The sequence below is a fragment of the Hyperoodon ampullatus genome (genome assembly GCF_949752795.1).
Source record: "Hyperoodon ampullatus genome assembly, chromosome: 1".
NCBI classification, from domain to species: domain Eukaryota; kingdom Metazoa; phylum Chordata; class Mammalia; order Artiodactyla; family Ziphiidae; genus Hyperoodon; species Hyperoodon ampullatus.
Window position 1 is genome coordinate 190,398,402 of NC_136914.1, and position 23,050 is coordinate 190,421,451.

The window sequence follows — 23,050 nt, forward strand, 5'->3', positions numbered from 1 at the left end:
GTAGCGTACACATACACATTCACAAAAAGAGAACAGGTGGAAAAAAATCGAAAATCTTGCTCTCAAAGTCCACCTCCTCAATTTGGGATAGTTCGTTGTATAAAGAGGAAAAGGGGAAAAAGTCTGAAATCTTGCTCTCAAAGTCTACCTCCTTAATTTGGGATCATTCGTTGTAAAGAGAGGAAAAGGGGGAAAAATCTTAAATCTTGTCCTCAAAGTCCACCTCCTCAATTTGGGATGATTGGCTGTCCATTCATGCACTGCACAGACGTAGGGCACATCAAGCAGACCATGGAGCTTTAATCCGCTGCCTCCGAGGCTGCAGAGAGAGATTTCCCTGTCTCTTCTCTTCTCTCACAGCTCCCGGGTCTCAGCCTTGGTCCTGGCCCCACCTCTGCGCGTAGGTCGCTGGAGGGCATCCGTTCTTCACTCAGCAGGACGGGTTTAAAGGAGCTGCTGATTCGGGGGCTCTGGCTCACTCAGGCCGAGGGGAGGGAGGGGCATGCAGTGCGGGGCGAGCCTGCAGCAGCAGAGGCCAGCGTGACGTTGCAGCAGCCCAAGGCGCTCCGTGCGCTTTCCTGGGGAAGCCGTCCCTGGATCCCGGGACCCCAGCAGTGGCGGGCTGCACAGGCTCCCCGGAAGGGGGGGTGGACAGTGACCTGCACTCACACGCAGGCCTTGTGGCAGCAGCAGCAGCAGCCCCAGCGTCCCACGCCCATCTCCAGGGTCCGCTCATTTAGCTGCGGTTTGTGCCTGTCTCTGGAGCTTCTTTAAGCAGCGCTCTTAATGCCCTCTCCTCGCGCACCAGGAAAGAAAGAGGGAAGAAAAAGTCTCTTGCCTCTTCGGCAACTCCAGACTTTTTCCCCGGACTCCCTCCGGGCTAGCCGTGGTGCACTAACCCCTTCAGGCTCTCTTCCTGCCGCCAGCCCCAGTCCTCTCCTGCTCTGATCTTTATGATGTCTTTCCTTCTGCTAACTTTGGGTTTTGATTCTTCTTCTTTCTCTAGTTCCTTTAGGTGTAAGGTTAGATTGTTTATTTGAAATTTTTCTTGTTTCTTGCGGTAGGCTTATATAGCTATAAACTTCCCTCTTAGAACAGCTTTTGCTGCATCCCATAGGTTTTGGATCATCGTGTTTTCATTGTCATTTGTCCCTAGGTGTTTTTTTGCTTTCCTCTTTGATTTCTTCAGTGATATCTTGGTTACTTAGTAACGTATTGTTTAGCCTCCATGTGTTTTTTTTTTTTTTTTTACGTTTTTTCACTGTAATTGATTTCTAATCTCATAGCAGTGTGGTCAGAAAAGATGCATTATATGATTTCAAATTTCTTAAATTTACTGAGGCTTGATTTGTGACCCAAGATGTGATCTATCCAGGAGAATGTTCTGTGCACACTTGAGAAGAAAGGGTAATCTGCTGTTTTTGGATGGAATGTCCTAGAAATATCAATTAAATCTATTTGGTCTATTGCGTCATTTAAAGTTTGTGGTTCCTTATTTATTTTCATTTTGGATGATCTGTCCATTGGTGTAAGTGAGGTGTTAATGTCCCCTACTATTATTGTGTTACTGTCAATTTCCTCTTTTATAGCTGTTAGCAGTTGCCTTATGTATTAAGGTGCTCCTATGTTGGGTGCATATACAGTCATAATTACTATATCTTCTGCTTGGATTGATCCCTGATCATTATGTAGTGTCCTTCCTTGTCTCTTGTAACATTCTTTAGTTTAATGTCTATTTTATCTGATATGAGTATTGCTGCTCCAGCTTTCTTTTGATTTCCAGTTGCATGGAATATCTTTCTCCATCCTCTCACTTTCAGTCTGAATGTGTCCCTAGGTCTGAAGTGGGTCTCTTGTAGACAGCATATATATGGGTCTTGATTTTGTATCCATTCAGCAAGCCTGTGTCTTTTGGTTGGAGTATTTAATCCATTCACATTTAGGGTAATTATTGGTATGTATGTTCCTGTGACCATTTTCTTAATTGTTTTGGGTTTGTTTTTGTTGGTCATTTTCTTCTCCTGTGTTTCCCGCTTAGAGAAGTTCCTTTAGCATTTGTTGTAGAGCTGGTTTGGTGGTGCTGAATTCTCTTAGCTTTAGCATGTCTGTAAAGCTTTTGATTTCTCCATCAAATCTGAATGAGATCCTTGCTGGGTAGAATAATCTTGGTTGTATGTTCTTCCCTTTCATCACTTTAAGTATACCATGCCACTCCCTTCTGGCTTGTAGAGTTTCTGCTCAGAAATCGGCTGTTAATCTTATGGGCATTCCCTTGCATGTTATTTTTCATTTTGCCCTTGCTGCTTTCAATAATTTTTCTTTGTCTTTAATTTTTGCCAATTTGATTACTATGTGTCTCGGAGTGTTTCTCCTTAGGTTTATCCTGTATGGGACGCTCTGGGCTTCCTGGACTTGGGTGGCTATTTCCTTTCCCATGTTAGGGAAGTTTTCGACTATAATCTCTTCAAATGTTTTCTCAGGTCCTTTCCTCTCTCTCTTCTCCTTCTGTGACCCCTATAATGCGAACATTGTTGAGTTTAATGTTGTCCCAGAGGTCTCTTAGGCTGTCTTCATTATTTTTCATTCTTTTTTCTTTATTCTGTTCTGCAGTGAATTCCACCATTCTGTCTTCCAGGTCACTTATCCATTCTTCTGCTTCAGTTATTCTGCTATTGATTCCTTCTAGTGTAGTTTTCATTTCAGTTATTGTATTGTTCATCTCTCTTTGTTTGTTCTTTAAATCTTCTAGATCTTTGTTATACATTTCTTGCATCTTCTCAATCTTTGCCTCCATTCTTTTTCTGAGGTCCTGGTTCATCTTCACTATCATTATTCTGAATTCTTTTTCTGGAAGGTTGCATATCTCCACTTCATTTAGTTGTTTTTCTGGGGTTTTATCTTGTTCCTTCATCTGGTACATAGCCCTCTGCCTTTTCATCTTGTATATCTTTCTGTTAATGTGTTTTTTTCGGATGACTTATACTTACACATACACTTACATATAAAAGATACAAGATGGATTGACAAGGTGTGTATTTAACTTTTCTCCTGACATAACTAAAAAAACTGGACAAATATGTATTAAAGAATGCTTTTAAAGGCAGCAGGCATGAAAACAGTGATCCTTGAGTGACAGAAAATGAAAAAGATGAGCCCTACAGTTGCCTCAGTTTTATGCCTTCAGAGAATTTACAGGCCACAGCATGGAGGCAGAATCAAGCAATGCTAGGCAGTCTATGTAAGTTAAGGAATAGATATGGGAGTCCCAGAAGACCAAGTGGTCTTGAGTTCACAGGGTAGAGTAACAGAGAAAAGAGAGGACCATAGAAAGGAGAGGTACACAGAGAGAGTAATCTGGAGATTTGCAGAAGGCTCCCTTCAACTCTGCATGCATGTAAGGAAAGTACCTGAATCTAGGAAAAGAATCATTTAAAAGAATTAGCAATAAAATCCCAGTCTCATAGAGAACTGTGAAAAGTTCCTTTTCCCACCAGCCAGAATGGGAAAACACATAATTCAAAAGAATTCTACCTTAAGTGCATGGTAGAGAGATTTTCCCTAGAATAAAGGCAGCTCTGCCTAAAAACTTACAAAGACCCATCCAAATCAAACTCTTCCCAAATAATTCAATAATACCCCAAAACAAAGTTTAAAAATATTTACAGGAATAGGAGCACATCTAACACCTAACACGATAAAAATTCACAATGTCTGACATCTAAATTATCAAGCATACAAAGGAAAGAAAAGCTCTTCTCATAATGAGAAAACTGTCAATCAAAACTGACCCATAAATGAATTAGATGATAGAATTAGTAGACAAGGACACTAAAACAGTTCTTATAACTATTCTGTGTGTTCAAAATCTACCAGAAAGAATGAACATGTTAAGTAGACATGTGTAAGATTTTTATTTAAAATGACCTAATCCAAACCCCTAGAGATGAAAACTATAGTAACTATAAAGAAAATACACTAGATGGAATTATCAAATTAAACATTGCAGAAGAAAAGATTGCTGAATTTGAAGACACAGCAATAAAAACTGTACAGAATTACAAAGGGGAAAAGACTGAAAAAAAATGAACAGAGCAGCAGTGAGCTGTGGAATAACTTCAAGCCACCTAATATACAGGTAATTGGAGTTCCCAAAGGATAGAAGAGAGGAAGAAATTCAGAAAAAAATAATGAATAAATAATAGCCAAAATTTTCCAAATTTGCTGAAAACGATAAGCCCACAAATCCAAGAAGCTCAATGAACCCCAAGCACAAGAAATGTAAAAAAAAAAAAAAAAATGACATCAAGGATCCTTAAAATCAAACTGCTGGAAACTAGAAATAAAAAGAAAAAAATTCTAAAAACAAGAGGAAAAAAAAGACACATTACACAGAGTAGAACATACATAAGGATGACGGCAGATTTTTTTTTTCCCACTGAAAATAATGCAAACCAGAATACAGTAGAGCAAAATCTTAAGGTCTTAAAAGAAAAAACTGCTAACCAAGAATTCCATAAAGAGGAAAAATATTCTTAAAAATGAAAATGAAAGTAAAATAATGACATTTTCAAACATATAACAGAAGAAAGAAAAATGTTAAAAGATGTCCTTCAAGCAAACAGAAAATGACACTAAATGGAAATTTGGATCTACAAAAAGAAATGAAGGGTCAGTTGTTAATGTGTGAGTTAATATAATATTTTTCTCTTATTATTTAAGTCTCTTTAAAAATAATCTACTGTTATCATCCTCAATGGTGAAAAACTGAAACCATTTCCACTAAGATCAGGAACAAGACAAGGTTGCCCACTCTCACCACTCTTATTCAACATAGTTTTGGAAGCTTTAGCCACAGCAATCAGAGAAGAAAAGGAAATAAAAGGAATCCAAATCGGAAAAGAAGAAGTAAAGCTGTCACTGTTTGCAGATGACATGATACCATACATAGAGAATCCTAAAGATGCTACCAGAAAACTAATAGAGCTAATCAATGAATTTGGTAAAGTTGCAGGATACAAAATTAATGCACAGAAATCTCTGGCATACCTATATACTAATGATGAAAAATCTGAAAGTGAAATCAAGGAAACACTCCCATTTACCACTGCAACAAAAAGAATACAATATCTAGGAATAAACCTACCTAAGGAGACAAAAGACCTGTATGCAGAAAATTATAAGACACTGATGAAAGAAATTAAAGATGATACAAATAGTTGGAGAGATGTACCATGTTCTTGGATTGGAAGAATCAACATTGTGAAAATGACTCTACTACCCAAAGCAATCTACAGATTCAATTCAATCCCTATCAAACTACCACTGGCATTTTTCACAGAATTAGAGCAAAAAATTTCACAATTTGTATGGAAACGCAAAAGACCCCGAATAGCCAAAGCAATCTTGAGAACGAAAAACGGAGCTGGAGGAATCAGGCTCCCTGACTTCAGACTATACTACAAAGCTACAGTAATCAAGACAGTATGGTACTGGCACAAAAACAGAAAGATAGATCAATGGAACAGGATAGAAAGCCCAGAGATAAACCCACGGACATATGGTCACCTTATCTTTGATAAAGGAGGCAGGAATATACAGTGGAGAAAGGACAGTCTCTTCAATAAGTGGTGCTGGGAAAACTGGACAGGGACATGTAAAAGTATGAGATTAGATCACTCCCTAACACCATACACAAAAATAAGCTCAAAATGGATTAAAGACCTAAATGTAAGTCCAGACACTATCAAACTCTTAGAGGAAAACATAGGTAGAACACTCTATGACATAAATCACAGCAAGATCCTTTTTGACTCACCTCCTAGAGCAATGGAAATAAAGACAAAAATAAACACATGGGACCTAATGAAACTTCAAAGCTTTTGCACAGCAAAGGAAACCATAAACAAGACCAAAAGACAACCCTCAGAATGGGAGAAAATATTTGCAAATGAAGCAACTGACAAAAGATTAATCTCCAAAATTTACAAGCAGCTCATGCAGCTCAATAACAGAAAAACAAACAACCCAATCCAAAAATGGGCAGAAGACCTAAATAGACATTTCTCCACAGAAGATATACAGACTGCCAACAAACACATGAAAGGATGCTCAACATCTTTACTCATTAGAGAAATGCAAATCAAAACTACAATGAGATATCATCTCACACCAGTCAGAATGGCCATCATCAAAAAATCTAGACACAATAAATGCTGGAGAGGGTGTGGAAAAATGGGAACACTCTTGCACTGCTGGTGGGAATGTGAATTGGTACAGCCACTATGGAGAATGGTATGGAGGTTCCTTAAAAAACTACAAATAGAACTACCATATGACCCAGCAATCCCACTACTGGGCATATACCCTGAGAAAACCATAATTCAAAAAGAGACATGTACCAAAATGTTCATAGCAGCCCTATTTACAATAGCCCAGAGATGGAAACAACCTAAGTGTCCATCATCGGATGAATGGGTAAATAAGATGTAGCACATATATACAATGGAATATTACTCAGCCATAAAAGGAAATGAAATTGAGCTATTTGTAATGAGGTGGATGGACCTAGAGTCTGTCATACAGAGTGAAGTAAGTCAGAAAGAGAAAGACAAATACTGTATGCTGACACATATATATGGAATTTAAGAAAAAAAAATGTCATGAAGAACATAGGGGTAAGACAGGAATAAAGACACAGACCTACTAGAGAATGGACTTGAGGATATGGGGAGGGGGAAGAGTAAGCTGTGACAAAGTGAAAGAGTGGCATGGACATATATACACTACCAAACGTAAGGTAGATAGCTAGTGGGAAGCAGCAGCATAGCACAGGGAGATCAGCTCGGTGCTTTGTGACCGCCTGGAGGGGTGGGATAGGGAGGGTGGGAGGGAGACGCAAAAGGGAGGGGATATGGGAACATATGTATATGTATAACTGATTAAATTTGTTATAAAGCAAAAAAAAATAATAATCTACTGTTTGGCTTCCCTGGTGGTGCAGTTGTTGAGAGTCCACCTGCTGATGCAGGGGACACGGGTTTGTGCCCCAGTCCGGGAGGATCCCACATGCCATGGAGCAGCTAGGCCCATGAGCCATGGCCACTGAGCCTGCGCGTCCAGAGCCTGTGCTCTGCAACGGGAGAGGCCACAGCAGTGAAAGGTCCGCGTAACACCAAAAAATATATATATATATATATATATATATATATATATATATATATATATATATATATATATATATATATATATGATCTACTGTTTAAAAATAAGAACAATCCATGATGGAGTTGATAAATTATATAAAAGTAAAATATATGACAATAACACAAAGACCAGGAAAAGATCAATGGAATAAAACCACTGGCCAGAATGATCAAGAGAATAAAATCAAACAGAAGGCTCAAATTACCAGTACCAGGAATAAAACAGGGGACATCAATACAGAGTCTATAGATATGTAAAAGATAATAAGGAAAAATTGGCAATGACTTTACACCTGCAAATTCAAATAACTTAGATGAAATGAAATGGACAAATTCCTTGAGATATAGAAACTACTAGAGATCATTCAAGAAGAAGTAAATGTCCTTAGTAGTGAAAATTTACCAAACTGTACACTTTAAATATGTAGTTTATTGTATGTTAATAATACATCAATAAAAATATTTTTTAAAATAACGAACTAACAAACAAATAAGTCTTCACATGACTTACTATGGCAGACAAGACCTTTTACAGGTAATTTCCCACCTCCTGCTCCACCTTAGGCCCTCTATAGTCCATATACCTAGAGGCGGTATGTCTTGACAGGCTCTGTGAACTCCTACTCATCCTCCAAGACCTAGCCCATATTAAAAACATTTTTTAATAAAAACATTCTATGGATTCATAATCAATGATGACCATCTAAACAGATGTGCTGTTCAATTATTTACTTTACTGTTAACTCCCCTGAATAACTAGCATTAATTTATTTTTTCTAATTTTCTTCATTTTCACCAGTGAGATTATCAAATTAGCCAGTCTCACCAATGGTTAGCAAAATGTTTCAACAATAATTAGAATTTTCTTCAAAAATCAGTATATTCTTTATATAGAGCAATCAGCCCTGCAGCCAATATCATGGTTCACTTAAAAAAATAAAATTTGTATTCAGTTAGCCAAATTTTCCTAATCCTTAAAAGTGTTCTTGTCCTTGATTTTTCTTCTTACCATCACAATTTCCTGTTTAGTCACACTCACCTTAACTATGAGAGACAACCCCACTACAAATATAATTGTGCCAATTCAAACAGTAGTGGTATAGAACAGACGTTTCTGACATGAAAGAGTGAGGAGGTCAGTAGGTCCTCTCGCTAAAAAGTAACTATATATATAGACAAAACTGTCAAAAATAACCACTTTTAAATTTTATTTTACCTCTTGAAATACAGTTGATTTACAATGTCATGTTAGTTTCTGGTGTACAGTTATTCAGTTATATACCTTTTTCATATTCTTTTCCATTATAGGTTATTATAGCTTATTACAAGATATTGAATATAGTTCCCTGTGCAACAGTAGGACCCTGTTGTTTATCTATTTTCTATATAGTAGTTTGTAGCTGCTAATCACAAGCTCCTAATTTATTCCCTCCCCACTTTCCCCTTTAGTAACCAAAAGTTTATTTTCTATGTCTGTATGTTTCTCTTTTGTAAATAAGTTCATTTGTATCATATTTTAGATTCCACATATCAGTGATAGCATATGATATTTGTCTTTCTCTGTCTGACTTACTTCACTTAGTATGATAATCTCTAGGTCTATCCATGTTGCTGCAAATGGCATTGTTTCATTCTTTTTAATGGCTGAGTAGTATCTATTGTATATTATATAATACCACATCTTCTTTATTCATTCATCTGTCAATGGACATTTAGTTTGCTTCCATTCCATATCTTGGCTATTGTAAATAGTGCTGCTATGAACACTGGGGTGCCTATATCTTTTTAGAGTTTTCTCTGGGTATATGTCCAGGAGTGGGATTGCTGGATCATATGTAACTCTAAAAATAACCATTTTAGCACTTCAGTTATCAACCAAAAGCTGAGAAATATTTGTTCATTAAAACTACTAAACTTAGTGGTAAGCACAGTGCAAGTTTTTGGTGTTCTTACCAGGGTTGCTCTCATCCTCTGTAGTACTATATTTCAACCAGAGCAGGGAAGGCCATAAAATCAACAGCTTTTCTGCTGCTGCCAGAAGGAACTTACTTAATTTGGAACATAGCCATTTAAAGTGGTGATCTCAGTGGAAGGCAAACATTGAGGGATAGTGGCTAGACTGGTAATTGGTGATTTAATAGTTTGTGGGGAAGTAAGATAACTGTCATGATTTTAATAATCTCTTATCCTATCCTGGACTAACCAGAGCCTATGATCATACACAGAGAACAGAGCAGGCCCAAACCACTCATATATCCCTGGCTAATGTCTGGATGTATGTGCAGAGGAGATACAAGAGACCCCAGTGGAAATTAAAATTTGGGGAAAACTGAAAATGGTCTGAACTTTGAATGCATACCCTAGCCCACACAGTTCTATTAGCAGAAATTGAAATTCTTACTCCTTGAGCTAGCTAAATACAAACTCTGACCAATATTCAGCTGAACATTAAGTTCTGTAATCACAGAAGCAACACTTGAGAGTGAGACTTAAAATCAAGTATAAAAAACTGAGCAAAGATATAGCAGCCATACATTGTAAGAGAGACCGACTTTACTAATTAGTCCAGTCAAGTTTTAAATGAGCACACAAATAAACAAAAATAACAACTCTGGGGTGTGGAAGTGAAGCTAGAATCCAGAGTTGCTACAATATATCAACAAACATGCAGTATTCAAACAACAATGACAACGAAATGAGATGTGCATACAAGAAAGTATCACCCATACTAAGGGGAAAAAAGGAACAATCAAAACTGCCTCTCTGTGTCCCCAGATGTTAGATTTAGCAAAGACTTCAAAGGAGTTGTTATTAAAATGTTCTAAGAACTAATATAAATCAGGTTTAAAGAACTAAAGGAAAGTATAATGATAATGATTTAACAAATAGAGACACAGTGAAGAGAATTTTCTGGAGTTGAAAATCACAACAACTGAAATGAAATATTCACTAGAGGGATTTCACAGCAAATGTGAGATGACAGAAGAAAGAATAAGTGAACTAGAATTTACCAATATAAATTATCCTATATGAAGAATAGAGAGGGAAAGAAAGACTGAAATAAAATTAACAGAGCCTCAGAAACATGTGGGACAACACCGAGTATATTGACATTCACAAAACAGAAGTTCCAAAGCTAGAAGAGAGAGAGAAAAGAACAAAAAACTTTTTGAAGAAACAATGGCTGAAAACTTCCCAGATTTGACGAATGTTACCTTATGTTCCTTGAGATCCAAGGAACTCAACAAATTCCAAGTAGGATAATCACAAAGTGATTCACATTTAGATATATTGTAGCAAACTAGTGGTAGACATAGACAAAAAGAAAATTTTGAAAGCAGCAAGAGAAAAGTGGTTCATTTCTTACAGAGAAATTACAATAAAATTAACAATTGACTTTTCATTAGAGAGTGAAGTACAGAAAGTAACAGGATAACATATTCAATGTAATAAAAGAAAAAAATTTTTCTATCAAGAATGCAGCAAAACCATTCTTCAAAGATAAGATAAATCCATTCCAGATAAACAAAGGCTGAGAGAATTTGTTGTTAGTATAACTGTCTTACAAGAAATACTAAAGGAAGTCCTTCCAGCTGAAAGAAAATGATGCTAGATGATAATACAAATTCTTAAAAAGAAATAAAGAGTACCAGAACTGGTAAATATGTAGGTAAATAAAAATTTTCTATAAATATACTTTTTCATAGATTTTCTTAATGTCTTTGAAAGACATAGGATTTTATAAAACAATAATTATAACACTCTATTATTACATTTACATGTAGATATAATATGTGACAATATCACCAAAGATAGGAAAGGGAAAAAAAGATATTTGGGAAGAATCTTTTTGTATTTTTTAGAATTAAGTTAGTATTATATTAAAGTAGGTTGTGATTAGTTAAGATGCATATTATAGCTCTGTGACGTGAGATATAAATATATATATATATTTGGTCTCTGCCCCCATTTCCTGGCACACAGCTCATAAAACCCTTGGAATCTCTGCTAATGTGTCTTTTGTATGCTATTAAGATGACTGGTGGCTGCAGACTTCTGTATAACCTCAGAATGGGGGCAAACAAACCCTGTGATTGGAGGGTTAGAACTTTCAACTCCAACCCCCTGATCTCCAGGGAAGGGAAAAGAGCTGGAGGTTGAGTTAACTGCCAATGGCCAATGATTTAGTCAATCATGCCTACATAATGCAGCCTCCACAAAAATCCCTAAAGTATGCAGTTTGGAGAGCTTCCAGGCTTGTGAATATGTGGAGACTCTGGGAAGGTGGCATGGCTGGAGAAGCTCTGCATTCTTTCCCCTATACCTTGCCCTATGCATCTCTCCATTGGTTGTTCCTGAGTTGTATCCTTTTATAATAAACTGGTAATCTAGTAAGTAAACTATTTTCCTAAGTTCTGTGAGCTATTCTAGCAAGTCATTAAACCTGAGGAGGAGGTCATGGGAATCTCCAATTTATAGCCAGGCTGTTAGAAACACAGGTGACAACTTGGATTTGCCACTGGTGTCTGAAATATGTGTGTATGGGGAGCGGGAGGTGAGTGGGAGGCTGCAGTCTAGTGGGACTGAGCCCTTAGCCTGTGGGATCTGTGCCAACCCCAAGTAAATACCATCAGAATTGAATTGAATTGTAGGACATCAAATTGGTGTCCATAGAGAACTGGAGAGTTACTTGGTGGGGGGAAACCTCCACACATCTGCTGTCAGAAGTATTGAGAGTGGAGTGTAAAGAGAAGAAACAGAGTTCTTTTTCAAGTCCCTAAAATAACTACCAGGAAAACAGCTAAAAATATACATAGTAAAAAACCAACAGAGGAATTAAAAAAGGACACTAAAACATTAAAAAAAACCCTAAGCATCCACCTTAAGAAATGCAAAAGAAGAAGGTGTAAGAAGAGCAAAATAAAATCAAAGCAGGCAGAAGGAAAGAACTGAAACACTAGAGCAAAAATCAGTGAAATGGAAAAACAGATAAAATCAATGAAGCTAAAAGATGGCTCTTTGAAGACATAAGTCAGCAAAATCAGGCAGAAAGAGGGGATATCATTATTGACCTTACAGAAATTAAAAGAATTATAAGGGAATACTATGAACAAGTTTATCCCAACACATTAGACAATTACATAAAATGGGAAAATTCCTAAAGACAAAGTAAACTGTTAGAAAGACACATAATTGACTCAAGAACAGAAAATCTGAATAGGCCTAAAACGAGTAAAGGAACTGAATTAGTGATTTAAAATTTTGCCATAAAAAGAAGCCCAAATTCAAATGACTTTGCTGGTAAGTCTGATCCAATATTTAAAGAAGAAATAACATCAATCTTTTGCATACATTTTCAGAAAATACAAGAGGAAACAGTTTCTACTCCTTTTTTGAGACCAGTGTTACCCTGATACCAAGGGCAGACAAAGACAACACATGAAAAGAAGACTACAAATGCCCCTCATGGACATGAGTACAAAACTCTTTAGAAAAATGTTAGCAAACCAAATTTAACAACATGTAAAAAGTATTATATACCATTACTAAAGGGTATTTATTTAATATCTTAAATCAACCAATACAATACACCCTATTAACAGAATAAAAAACAAAAACCACATGATCACCTCAGTAGACACAGAAAAGGATTTGAAAATATTCAACACCCTTTCTTCATAAAAATTCTCAACAAACTAGACATAGAAGGGAATTTTTTTAACCTGATAAAGGGCATCTATAAAAATTCTAAAGAAAACATTATACTTAATGACTGAATACTTTTCCTCCTAACATTAGAAACAAGATAAGTATGTCCAGTCTTACAACTTCTTTTCAACATTGCATTGGAGACTCTAGCCAGTGCAATAAGGAAACAAATAAAAGGCATCCACAAAAGAAATTCAAAAAGGAATAAGTAAACCTGTTTTTATTCACAGATGACATTCTATACATAGACATTTCTAAGGAATCCACACCAAAAATATCTACTGGAACTAATAAATGATTTAGCAAAGTTGCAAGACACAAGATCTATATCAAATAGTAGTGGTAGAAATCCTGCTTCATTTCTATATGCTTTTCCTATCTTTGACATATCATAGACAACTTTTCTATGCTACAATGAATGTTTCCAGGACTATCCCTTTAAAAAGAAAAGGAATAATTTGAATTTTAGAAATTCAATTTTCCACAATTATCAACTGAAAAATAAATACTTCCCCATTTTCATGTTTTCAGAGCCTCTGCAGAGATAAGAACAATTTTCTAAATTATTGCTAACAGCTGGTCCGAGGCATGATTTGAGGTAGGTGGTGACATTAAACAACATCCTTCCCCCCATCCCCACACAGTCTTCTGAAGGATCCCAAGACCTCTTTGCGAGTCTTACCACTCTGTATGTAGGGTTGGCTGGCTGCAGGACATCCCCAAAAGTTCTGCCTACGGGCACTTTATCCACAGTATTAGGGATTAATGGGGCCATCAGGTCTTTGAAAAATGGAGGCTCTGGACCGCTGCTCAGATTGGCTACTGTATCCTAGAACAGAGAGCATTTGCTTAAGAAGCATACAATGTAGAGTCGAGACCCTTTCCCCAGATCCCCAAAAACGCCTTCATTAAAGCAAACACATACACACTCACTTTCCCACTCCCTCTCCCTCTTCCCAAGAGCTAACAACTGTAACAAAATGCGAGGGGAACTCTGCTGAAATAGGAGCTTCGATGTCCATAATTTAAACTTTTGTGACTAGAAGAAAGTGTCAGTCACAGGTAATGCTTTCACTCCCCTAGGCAGTATAATCTAGACTGTAAGCTAGGAATCATGCTCCACGAGTTTAGATTCTGGGACAGCCATTCTTTAACTGTAGGACTCTGGACAGAAACACATGATAAGCCTCTGTAACATGACACTGTAATTATTCTTTTAAGGTTTAAAAACTGTTGAGTCTCTCTTATCCAAAGTCACTACCAAGTTTTTTCCTAAATCCTTCTCTGTGCTCATTAAAGAATAAATATATTTTTAATTTAAAAGTTAAGATCAGCCTGTATCATGACTGGTTCAATCTATACTTTCCACAAAATTTGCCACCTTTAATAGTGTCACCAAAATTCTAATCTCAAATTTTAAACAGCCCTCATATGGATTTGATGTACTTTAATCCTTGCTTTATATGTTTAATCTTGACAGCAGCCACATAACCTACTCGTTATCATTCTCATTTTGCAAATGGGAAGATAGACTTGCAGATACTCAGTGGGTTTTTTCTTTCAAGATCACATAGATATTCTTAGACATGTAACTGTAAAATTCTGAAACAAATTTCCACAAAATGAATCACACTTTTCTTCCTAAATATCACTACAAAATTTGATGACTCTACTTCCACGGGAAGAGCTATAAACTTGTAATTGCATGAAAGTTAAACAGTGGTTATCTCTAGAGATGGGTTAGAGGTTTATACTTTCCTGTATAATCTGAATATTCTACAAATAGTTAGCTTTTATGATGAAAAATAAAAATAGTTCTGTTTTTAAAAAAAGTACCAGACCTAAAATTGAAAAGAATATTATGATAAAAAAATAACCAGATAATTAAAATATATCCGAAGTAAATACCTTGTACTGAAACTTCAAACACACAGTCAATAACTAGTTAGATGGAGACATATGAAATTGCCCATATTTCACTATTTTGACCTACAGAAACAGCAGTTTTGTTTCAATTTAATATATCCAAGCTCTTTCTTTGAAAGGGCTTTATTGTCTTTGCTATGCCATCATTGCCTCAGAGCCTTTATTGGGGCTTATGTGGTTTTGTACAAGGGTCCATTTATCACATTCAAGTCCTTATCCTGCTTATTGACTAATCTTTTGACACCAGAGCGCAGCTTCATATATAAACTATATTCCAGAGGGAAGATTTACACAAGTGGAGTTCCTTTAACTAAACTTAGTTAGGTGTACAGATTTTAGGTAGATACAATGTGTGTGTACATTCCAAGACACTGTTGCACTTTATCAAATCTAAGGCTGTATTGATTATAATAACTATTATTGTTTTTGAACCACCAAGAAAGTGAAAACATGCTACTAACTATACTTGTAAGATTCCTTTGATTGGAAGATACTGAGTTGGCCAAAAAGTTTCTTCAGTTTTAGGTAAAAATAAAAGACATTTTTCATTTTCACCAAGAACTTTATCAAACTAGGCATTCATTAACCGAATGATCTTTTTGGCCAACCCAATACATCCTAATTTCAGAGATGTTATAATATGGAAAATGGGCATCTCAGAACTGATAAACCACTCAATTCAGGAAGCAACTGGCGAGAAACTGACCAAGATTAGAGAGCACTGGTTCAACTCACAGTTAGAGTAAGCTTGATCACTTCTCATCTCTGAACCTATTTGCTCATCTGAAAAACGGGGAAAAATACCTCCATACTTCACACGATGACTGGGAGGATAATAAGTATGAAAAAAGTGATCACTACCAAAAGATGTTAACCAACTCTGAATTTATTTTACCAGTTTCACTTCTTAGAGATACCTCACAGCTACAATATTTTTAAATAAAAAGATTTTCAAAGAAACGGAACACTCAAAGCTAAGGTCTTTTTTGCTTCCCTCTGCATCTCTCCACCCCTGAGACACACAAGCATACAATTTTTGATTACCGTAGCAATGGCCTTAGCAAGGACTCTGAAAAGCTGGATGTAAGCAGACAGAGTATGCGGTCCATAAATTGTGGATGCTGCCTCATACCGCTGAGCCTGCAGGAGAGGCAGAACAGAGTCTTACACCATTCTGCACATTTTGATCCATTTACAGAGGTGTTGCATTTTAGTGAGGGGTGATGACTGGACATCTTGCATAATCCAAACTGACATAATTCAAGACTACTTATGACAAAGGAGAGCGGGCATTTCCATCTACCAGCAAAAGTAAATGGCTCTCATCAACTACTTGTTCAAGGCAGTGAAGAATTCTCCTGGCTTATGCCATTTGGACCAACAGTCCAGTTAACCTGAAAGAGGGTAATAGCTCCTGAGTTTATGTCTCTTTTAAGTACTTGTAATATAAATGTTTTCCCCCAAAGAGTACAGCAGGAGAAAAAAATGAGGAAAAATAAGAGTCTTAGTAACTCATGGATAAAGGGGGGGGTGGGTGGGTGATGGAACTATCTGGAGAAGGACATTTAACCCATCATAGAACTATAAAATAGAACCAAATACAACTCCTTTTACCTGAGCGCCAAGGCTTTGGTTGTTCCACAGAAACCTCCAATTCATCAGATCTAACCTGGAACTCATCAATCCAAATATATCAGCTTTCCCTGCAACATTCTTCATCTCAGTGAAGGCCATCCTTCCAGTCTCCCATGCCAGGATCATCTTGCAGTCAGCTTAGACCCCTCTCTCTCCTTCATCCTATATCCTATAAGTCTCCAAGTCATCATTCCTTAATATCTCTTGAATTTTTTCATTTTCCTCTTTCTTTACTGCTTTACCTTGGTCAAACCCTTAGCTCTCACCCAGATCATAACTACAGCTTCTTAATCAGTTCTCTGCTTCTACACTTGCCCTTCCAATTCATTTTCTACACTGCCATCCTAGTGAGCTTTCTAAATCACAGATTTCAACAGAGCATTCCTTCCTCTAAATTCTACTGCAGTTCCCCAAAATCTTCCTTATGGAATCAAAGCTCTGTAGCACAGCATAAAAGACTCTCCATCGACCTAACCCTTGCCTCCCACTCTAGCCCCTGTCTCACTACCCTCATCATGCTAATTCCATGGTACTCAACTAACTATGGCCCCTTAAATATACTAAGTCTGCCCCTCTGGACTTTTGTGTATGTAGCTCCCTCAATATGGAACACCCTCCCTAACTTTTATTTGCTTAATTAGTCCTTACTCATTCTCAATAACTTGGACAAATTCTACATCTTTGTGAAAATCTGCCAGTCCCCAACTTCAAATACCCAGTCTAAACTGGTGCTCTTTCTCTTCGTTTTCATAACACCTTGTGCATCCCTTTCACAGAACTGTAATCATCTTCTTTCTTCTACGTCTTTTACTGGCCCATAAATTCTAGTGGTCTTGAGGACAAGGCATTGTTATGCCCAGATAGTGGCTAGTACAGTATCTCTCACAAAACATATCTGTTGACTGAATGAGTGAATTAATTAATTAATTAATACTAATCTTTTCATGTCCCTAACCAGGAGACAAGCTAGTAGGGGCTCCTAACTTTACTTGCACCATGGACTACTTTGGCAGTCTGTTGAGGCCTATGGACCCCTTTCAGAGCAACATTTCTAAACACATAAAATAAAATACATGGCTTGACAAAGGAAACCCATTCAACTGAAATCAAACAACAATAAACTAATTTTGCGATAGAGTAATGTTTGTACTTCTGTATGATGCTACTGAATAATAAGATCTAGTAGCAGATCTAATAACTGCTGTGATTTTAAAACAGCAATGAGAGTAAAAGGTATTTCCAGATGTGCAGTAACTATTTGTGATATGAAAAATATTCATGGTTCCTACTGGTGACAAAAGTCAGAGGTACAGCTAATATTACTGTCATTTGTTGCCTACATTCATAATTGAAAGAAATGCTAAATGACAGTTACAGATAAATGAAAAAGTGGATACATGAAAACTTATTTGCATCTAAGTTTACCCCAGTTAAGAACCTTTATTCAACAGGATTTCCTAGAAGGCAGGGACCCTTTAGTAAAGTCAACAGAGGGCAGCAGGGCAGCCTCTACTGCTGGAATTACTGAGTATTTGTCAAGGGGTAGCCTATGTGCCATGGTATGCATTGCCAAGTTATACCTGCAGATGTATTAGAAACCATTAACTGTGGAACTCTACACTGTTTTCACGTTTTTAACTACTGTTGTTTAAAAGTACTTGGGCTACTTTCTGTACTATTTGTAAACAAAAACACATTACCAGTCAGCAGCCTCCCTAATTCTTTTGAGGCTCTGTTTCTTAATCTGTATCATGGATATAATAATACTCGACTTCAGTGAGGGCTAATTGTGAGGATTATGTAAGCTCACATTTGCAAGGTGCTTAGCCAGTGCACTCAATAAACAGAAACTATCAAAGGGAGTTTTTCCCAGGTTCTACAGAAGTTTAAGGCACCAGAAGCATTAAGGATAGAGTTAGGAATGTCGTATGCCATAACCCAGGCTTATTATCAGTGCCCCTGACAAAGTAATTTATTTCAGGGAAAGTGGAAGTCAGTGAGACTAGAATTTTGACCTGAACTTGGAAATGGTCAACCTAGAACTCTCAAATACAACCTCTGGCTTATCATTCTCTTACCAGCCCTAAAACAAAATCACCTCTCAAAAACACGATTGAGGAAGTCCACAAAGAAATTCTGCATTTGACGCAATAGTCTTGACCAGGGTATAATTCATTTAAATGATGAGAACTTTTTATTTTACCTGGTATTCTTCATACGTGGTAATGTAGTGTGTATATACATTGCATAGACCCGAAATAACAACAGTCATATTCAACATCCCATAAGTTGCAAATTCCTAGGGGGAAAGGGAGAGTGCAATAAAATTACTCTTCATCTTATAGTGTATTATCATCCTACTTATACTTAACATACAATTATAAATATGAATCATTAGTGTAAGATAACTATCTTAACAATATTTTTCCTAATGATCAAAACTGCCTAGGAGTACAGGAGTATCAGAGGATCCGTTAGGAAAACTTAAAGCCATAACTCTGTACTATAGTTGGGTAAGTCAATGGATCTCCGAACATCTTAACGATTGCATTTGCAGATGCAGAATCTTCTTATTACCAAAATACAGATATTTTATCAATTTCCAAAAAAGTATAAAGGGAACATATTAGCTAACCACAGGAGTTATTGCCAGCTCCAAATAATAAGACGTTTGTTGATTATGTCATCTTAGAACGATTTACAATACTTTCTGAATATAAAGAAAATCACAAATATAGATAAAATACAGCATTTTTAACATGTGTTAGATTTTTATTTACACAGGACTTTAAGATACTAATGTACTTGGGGTCATTTACTACTGAATCCATAAAACCATTATCAATTTTTAAATTATTAGTACATAAATACAAATGAAATACTTTAATCTTACTATAGTTCTCTTATATTTTTTAAATTTGTTCTTATGCCATCAATATTTCATTTTCACCTCCAGCCATTACTTTCAAGATGTGTAAAACTCTCGTCATCTTCACAAAGAATAATTTAAAAGGTGCCAGATCATAGGGATAGGGAATTCTTTTCTCTTTTCCAAATAAAAATGCATGGATATTTTATTTCATTTTTAATTTACCTCTTGAACTGCCTCCCGAAGTCTTCGTCCAGACATGGTCCTGAGTCAAGAAAACAGAATTATCAAAGCGTTTTCCTATTCAGAATGTACACAAGGTACCCAGAAAGACTTGTAGTAAAAGCCAGAATGTTAGCCTGGCTAACAATAGTAAAGTGTATAGAAACAATGCAAGTTAAAGTTGAGCTTTTTTCCTCACTGCCCTATCTTCAAAACAAATCCTAAAGTGGAAAGAGACAACTTGAAGGAGGAAAACAGAACCAATGAATATCACTGGCAAAAGATCCCAATCACTTTCCATTCACTGAGTCAACAATAGGTTGCATTCTATTTAACAACAGCTGAGGCAAGTAGAGAGTGTATTGTTCCTGTCTACAAAGAACTTACTATTTCATTCATTCATTTAATCCTTCAGTAAAATATTGGACACCTACCACATACCAGACCCACTTCAAACTGCTAAGGATTCAACAGTATGGAGCTGACATTCTAGGGAGGGAAGATGGTCAACAAGCAAATAAAAAAGTGAGATGAAAATAAGTGCTATGGAGAGTATAAAGTTGGAAAAGGATGAAAGAGAATGGTGGTGGTCTTTGTGGGGATGGTGGTGTTCGTGCTGATGCTGTAGTGATGTGGTGGTGGTAGGAGTGGTGGGGGGTAAAAACAATGTTATATCATGTAAGCAAGACTGGCATCTCTGTTAGAGTTTTGAGCAGAGAATTGAAGGAATAAAAGAGTTGGCCATGGGGATAAAGTTCGAAAGCCCTAAAATAGGAGCGTGCTTGGTAGTCTGGGAATGGCACTGAAGCCAAGGTGGCTGTAGCAGGGGTGATCAAGGGGGAGTGGTATGAAATCACATCAGAGAGCTTGCTGGAGAGAGGATCACATAGGGCCCTGTCAGATATTATAAAGGTTTGAGAATTTCTCTGGAGAGTTAGAAGCCATTAAAAGGTTTTGAGTAGTGACATGATTTGACTTATGCTTTACAGGGATTACTCTGGCTATAATGTTGAGGAAAGACTATAGAGGAGCGAGGGAGAAGCAAGAAGATGAGACAGGAGGTTATTGCAGTAAAATCCAGGGGAGAGATAATGGTGGCTTAGACCCAGGTTGGGACTGGGGGATGGGGAGGGGAAGAATGATGGAAACTGTTGAATAGAACATACAGAATTTGCTGAAGGATTGAAAGCAGGGAAAATTGAAAGAGAGAGAATTCAGGGATGACTATATGACAGGGATGACTATATGACTATATGAGAATTCAGGGATGACTATATGACAGGGATGACTATATGACTATATGACAGGGCCTGAGCAATGGAAAGATAAAAAATTGCTACTTACTAAGATAGGAAATATGGCATAAGGAGAAGATTTAAAATATGTTTCCATGCTTCTAATACCTAAACTGATTGTTTCACAACCACTATGTTTTAATATTATTTAAAGTCTTTCTACTGACATAATAAATCACTGCATAATTTTATTGGAATGATAACTTTTCAAGTTTTTCTGTTTACTTCAAGTTACCCACTAGTAATAGGCAGGGAGAGATTTATTCTTCAGAGGCCCCACCAAAAGAGGGTGGGAATATTTGTCACCATTGCCAAACATAGCACAGTAGGATACAAAGGAGTCAGTACAGAATTATCTGCCCATGATAAGAAGTGATCCCAACAGAAACACATCCACAATAGTTACACGTGTAACTACAAAATGAAAAAGAGGAACTTACGTAAACTCCCCAGGGATGGCAGTGATGGCCAAGAACCCAAGAGTAATAATCTGAACATCAACTATATCTGGGTGCCAGGGATGAGGTTTTGACAGCTAAGAACCAAAAGCATGAAAACTGTGTTAAGAATATTATTCTTGGGGCTTCCCTGGTGGCGCAAGTGGTTGAGAGTCCGCCTGCCGATGCAGGGGACACAGGTTCGTGCCCTGGTCCGGGAGGATCCCACATGCCACGGAGCGGCTGGGCCCGTGTGCCATGGCCGCTGAGCCTGCGCGTCCGGAGCCTGTGCTCCACAACGGGAGAGGCCACAGCAGTGAGAGGCCCACGTACCAAAAAAAAAAAAAAAAAAAAAGAATATTATTCTTTCTATCGTCAAGAGACTGATGCTGCTCATAGAAGTTCCTTTATTAAAGGATTTTAAATGTTTCCAGCTGTTTTGGGGTGTCTTATCCTAATATCATATTTTTTTCTAATTCATGTAGTATTAAATATTCTATCTATTCAATAGTAATAAGATGTAAATCTCATATACCAGTGTCCCATTAACCTGGACTTATTTTCTCATCAATGAAGTTTCTAGCGGATTTATCATTGTGGAATCACAATGTGCAATAGATAACCAAGTGTTCTCCTATATTACCATGGTAACTTTCCTTATACAAGATGAATAAGGAATTACCATCATTTGGAATAGCTTAAGTTAATGATTTCTTTTTACTTTAATAGCACTTTAAATCTTCAGTTACCAAGTCTTGCCTTACTTTTTAGGTTTTCTCCAAGAGAACCTATCCTTTACCATATTCAGATTAGTAGAATCTTTCCCTCTATTCCTTTGTTTCCTCTTTTTCTTCTTCCTGGAGAATTTTATTTAAATATTAGAAAAAATTCTATTTAAAATTTTTTTCTACATCAAAAATCCATGATAGTATGAACACTGGTATGAATATGAAAATCCATGTTCCAAAGAGTATTTAAAGAATATTGCTGGGCTTCCCTGGTGGCGCAGTGGTTGAGAGTCTGCCTGCCAATGCAGGGGACATGGGTTCGTGCCCCAGTCTGGGAAGATCCCACATGCCACGGAGCGGCTGGGCCCATGGACCATGGCTGCTGAGCCTGCGCATCCGGAGCCTGTGCTCCGCAACGGAAGAGGCCACAACAGTGAGAGGCCCGCATACCGCAACAAAACAAAACAAAACAAAAGAATATTGCTTTAGTTAATAATGTTGCCTGAGTTGTGAGAAAATAACCTGAGATATTTTTCTCTGCAAAGAATTCTGTGTTCACTCCTATCCTGGAGTCAACATAAACAAATCCTGAATAAGAAAAATGTTAATCCTATTCTTCCTTTTCCACTGTTCTAATTGTTTCATTTATTTACTATAGATGTAAAAATCTAAGTCAGTGTATTTAATAATCATGACCCTTATTTCTTAGAGTTAGACTTATAGCATCCATTTTTTTAATATTAAAAATTTGATATGGGAACATCTGAATAATACACAGATCTACTATTCAACACAGAGCTACTATTCATATCTGATAATTCATAAATGTAAAAATAACGATATACTAATTTCACCATGATAATCAAAATGTATTACCTCTCCAGTATGAAGAAGGATTGGCTTTGGTTTTTGGCATTCTTTGATTTCTTCAGATGGCTTGCCCAGGAACCGATCCCGAAGACTGTCCCAAAATGGATCCCCTACTGTTGTCCCTATTAGGAATGTTATGATTAATATGATTCCAACC

The 23,050-nt window shown here is 37.0% G+C and overlaps 1 protein-coding gene across 1 annotated transcript in view; it reads right to left on the reverse strand.

Moving 5' to 3' along the window:
• ASAH2 (N-acylsphingosine amidohydrolase 2) overlaps window positions 1-23,050 on the reverse strand; it is a gene marked incomplete at both ends in the record, with an annotated part of 87,418 nt that overhangs the window by 15,386 nt on the left and 48,982 nt on the right. Inside the window, 6 exons of the mRNA XM_079707819.1 lie at window positions 13,594-13,740; window positions 15,882-15,977; window positions 18,676-18,771; window positions 19,567-19,606; window positions 21,299-21,393; window positions 22,900-23,015. Coding sequence (XP_079563945.1) covers window positions 13,594-13,740; window positions 15,882-15,977; window positions 18,676-18,771; window positions 19,567-19,606; window positions 21,299-21,393; window positions 22,900-23,015 — 590 coding nt within the window. The remainder of the gene's footprint in view (window positions 1-13,593; window positions 13,741-15,881; window positions 15,978-18,675; window positions 18,772-19,566; window positions 19,607-21,298; window positions 21,394-22,899; window positions 23,016-23,050) is intronic.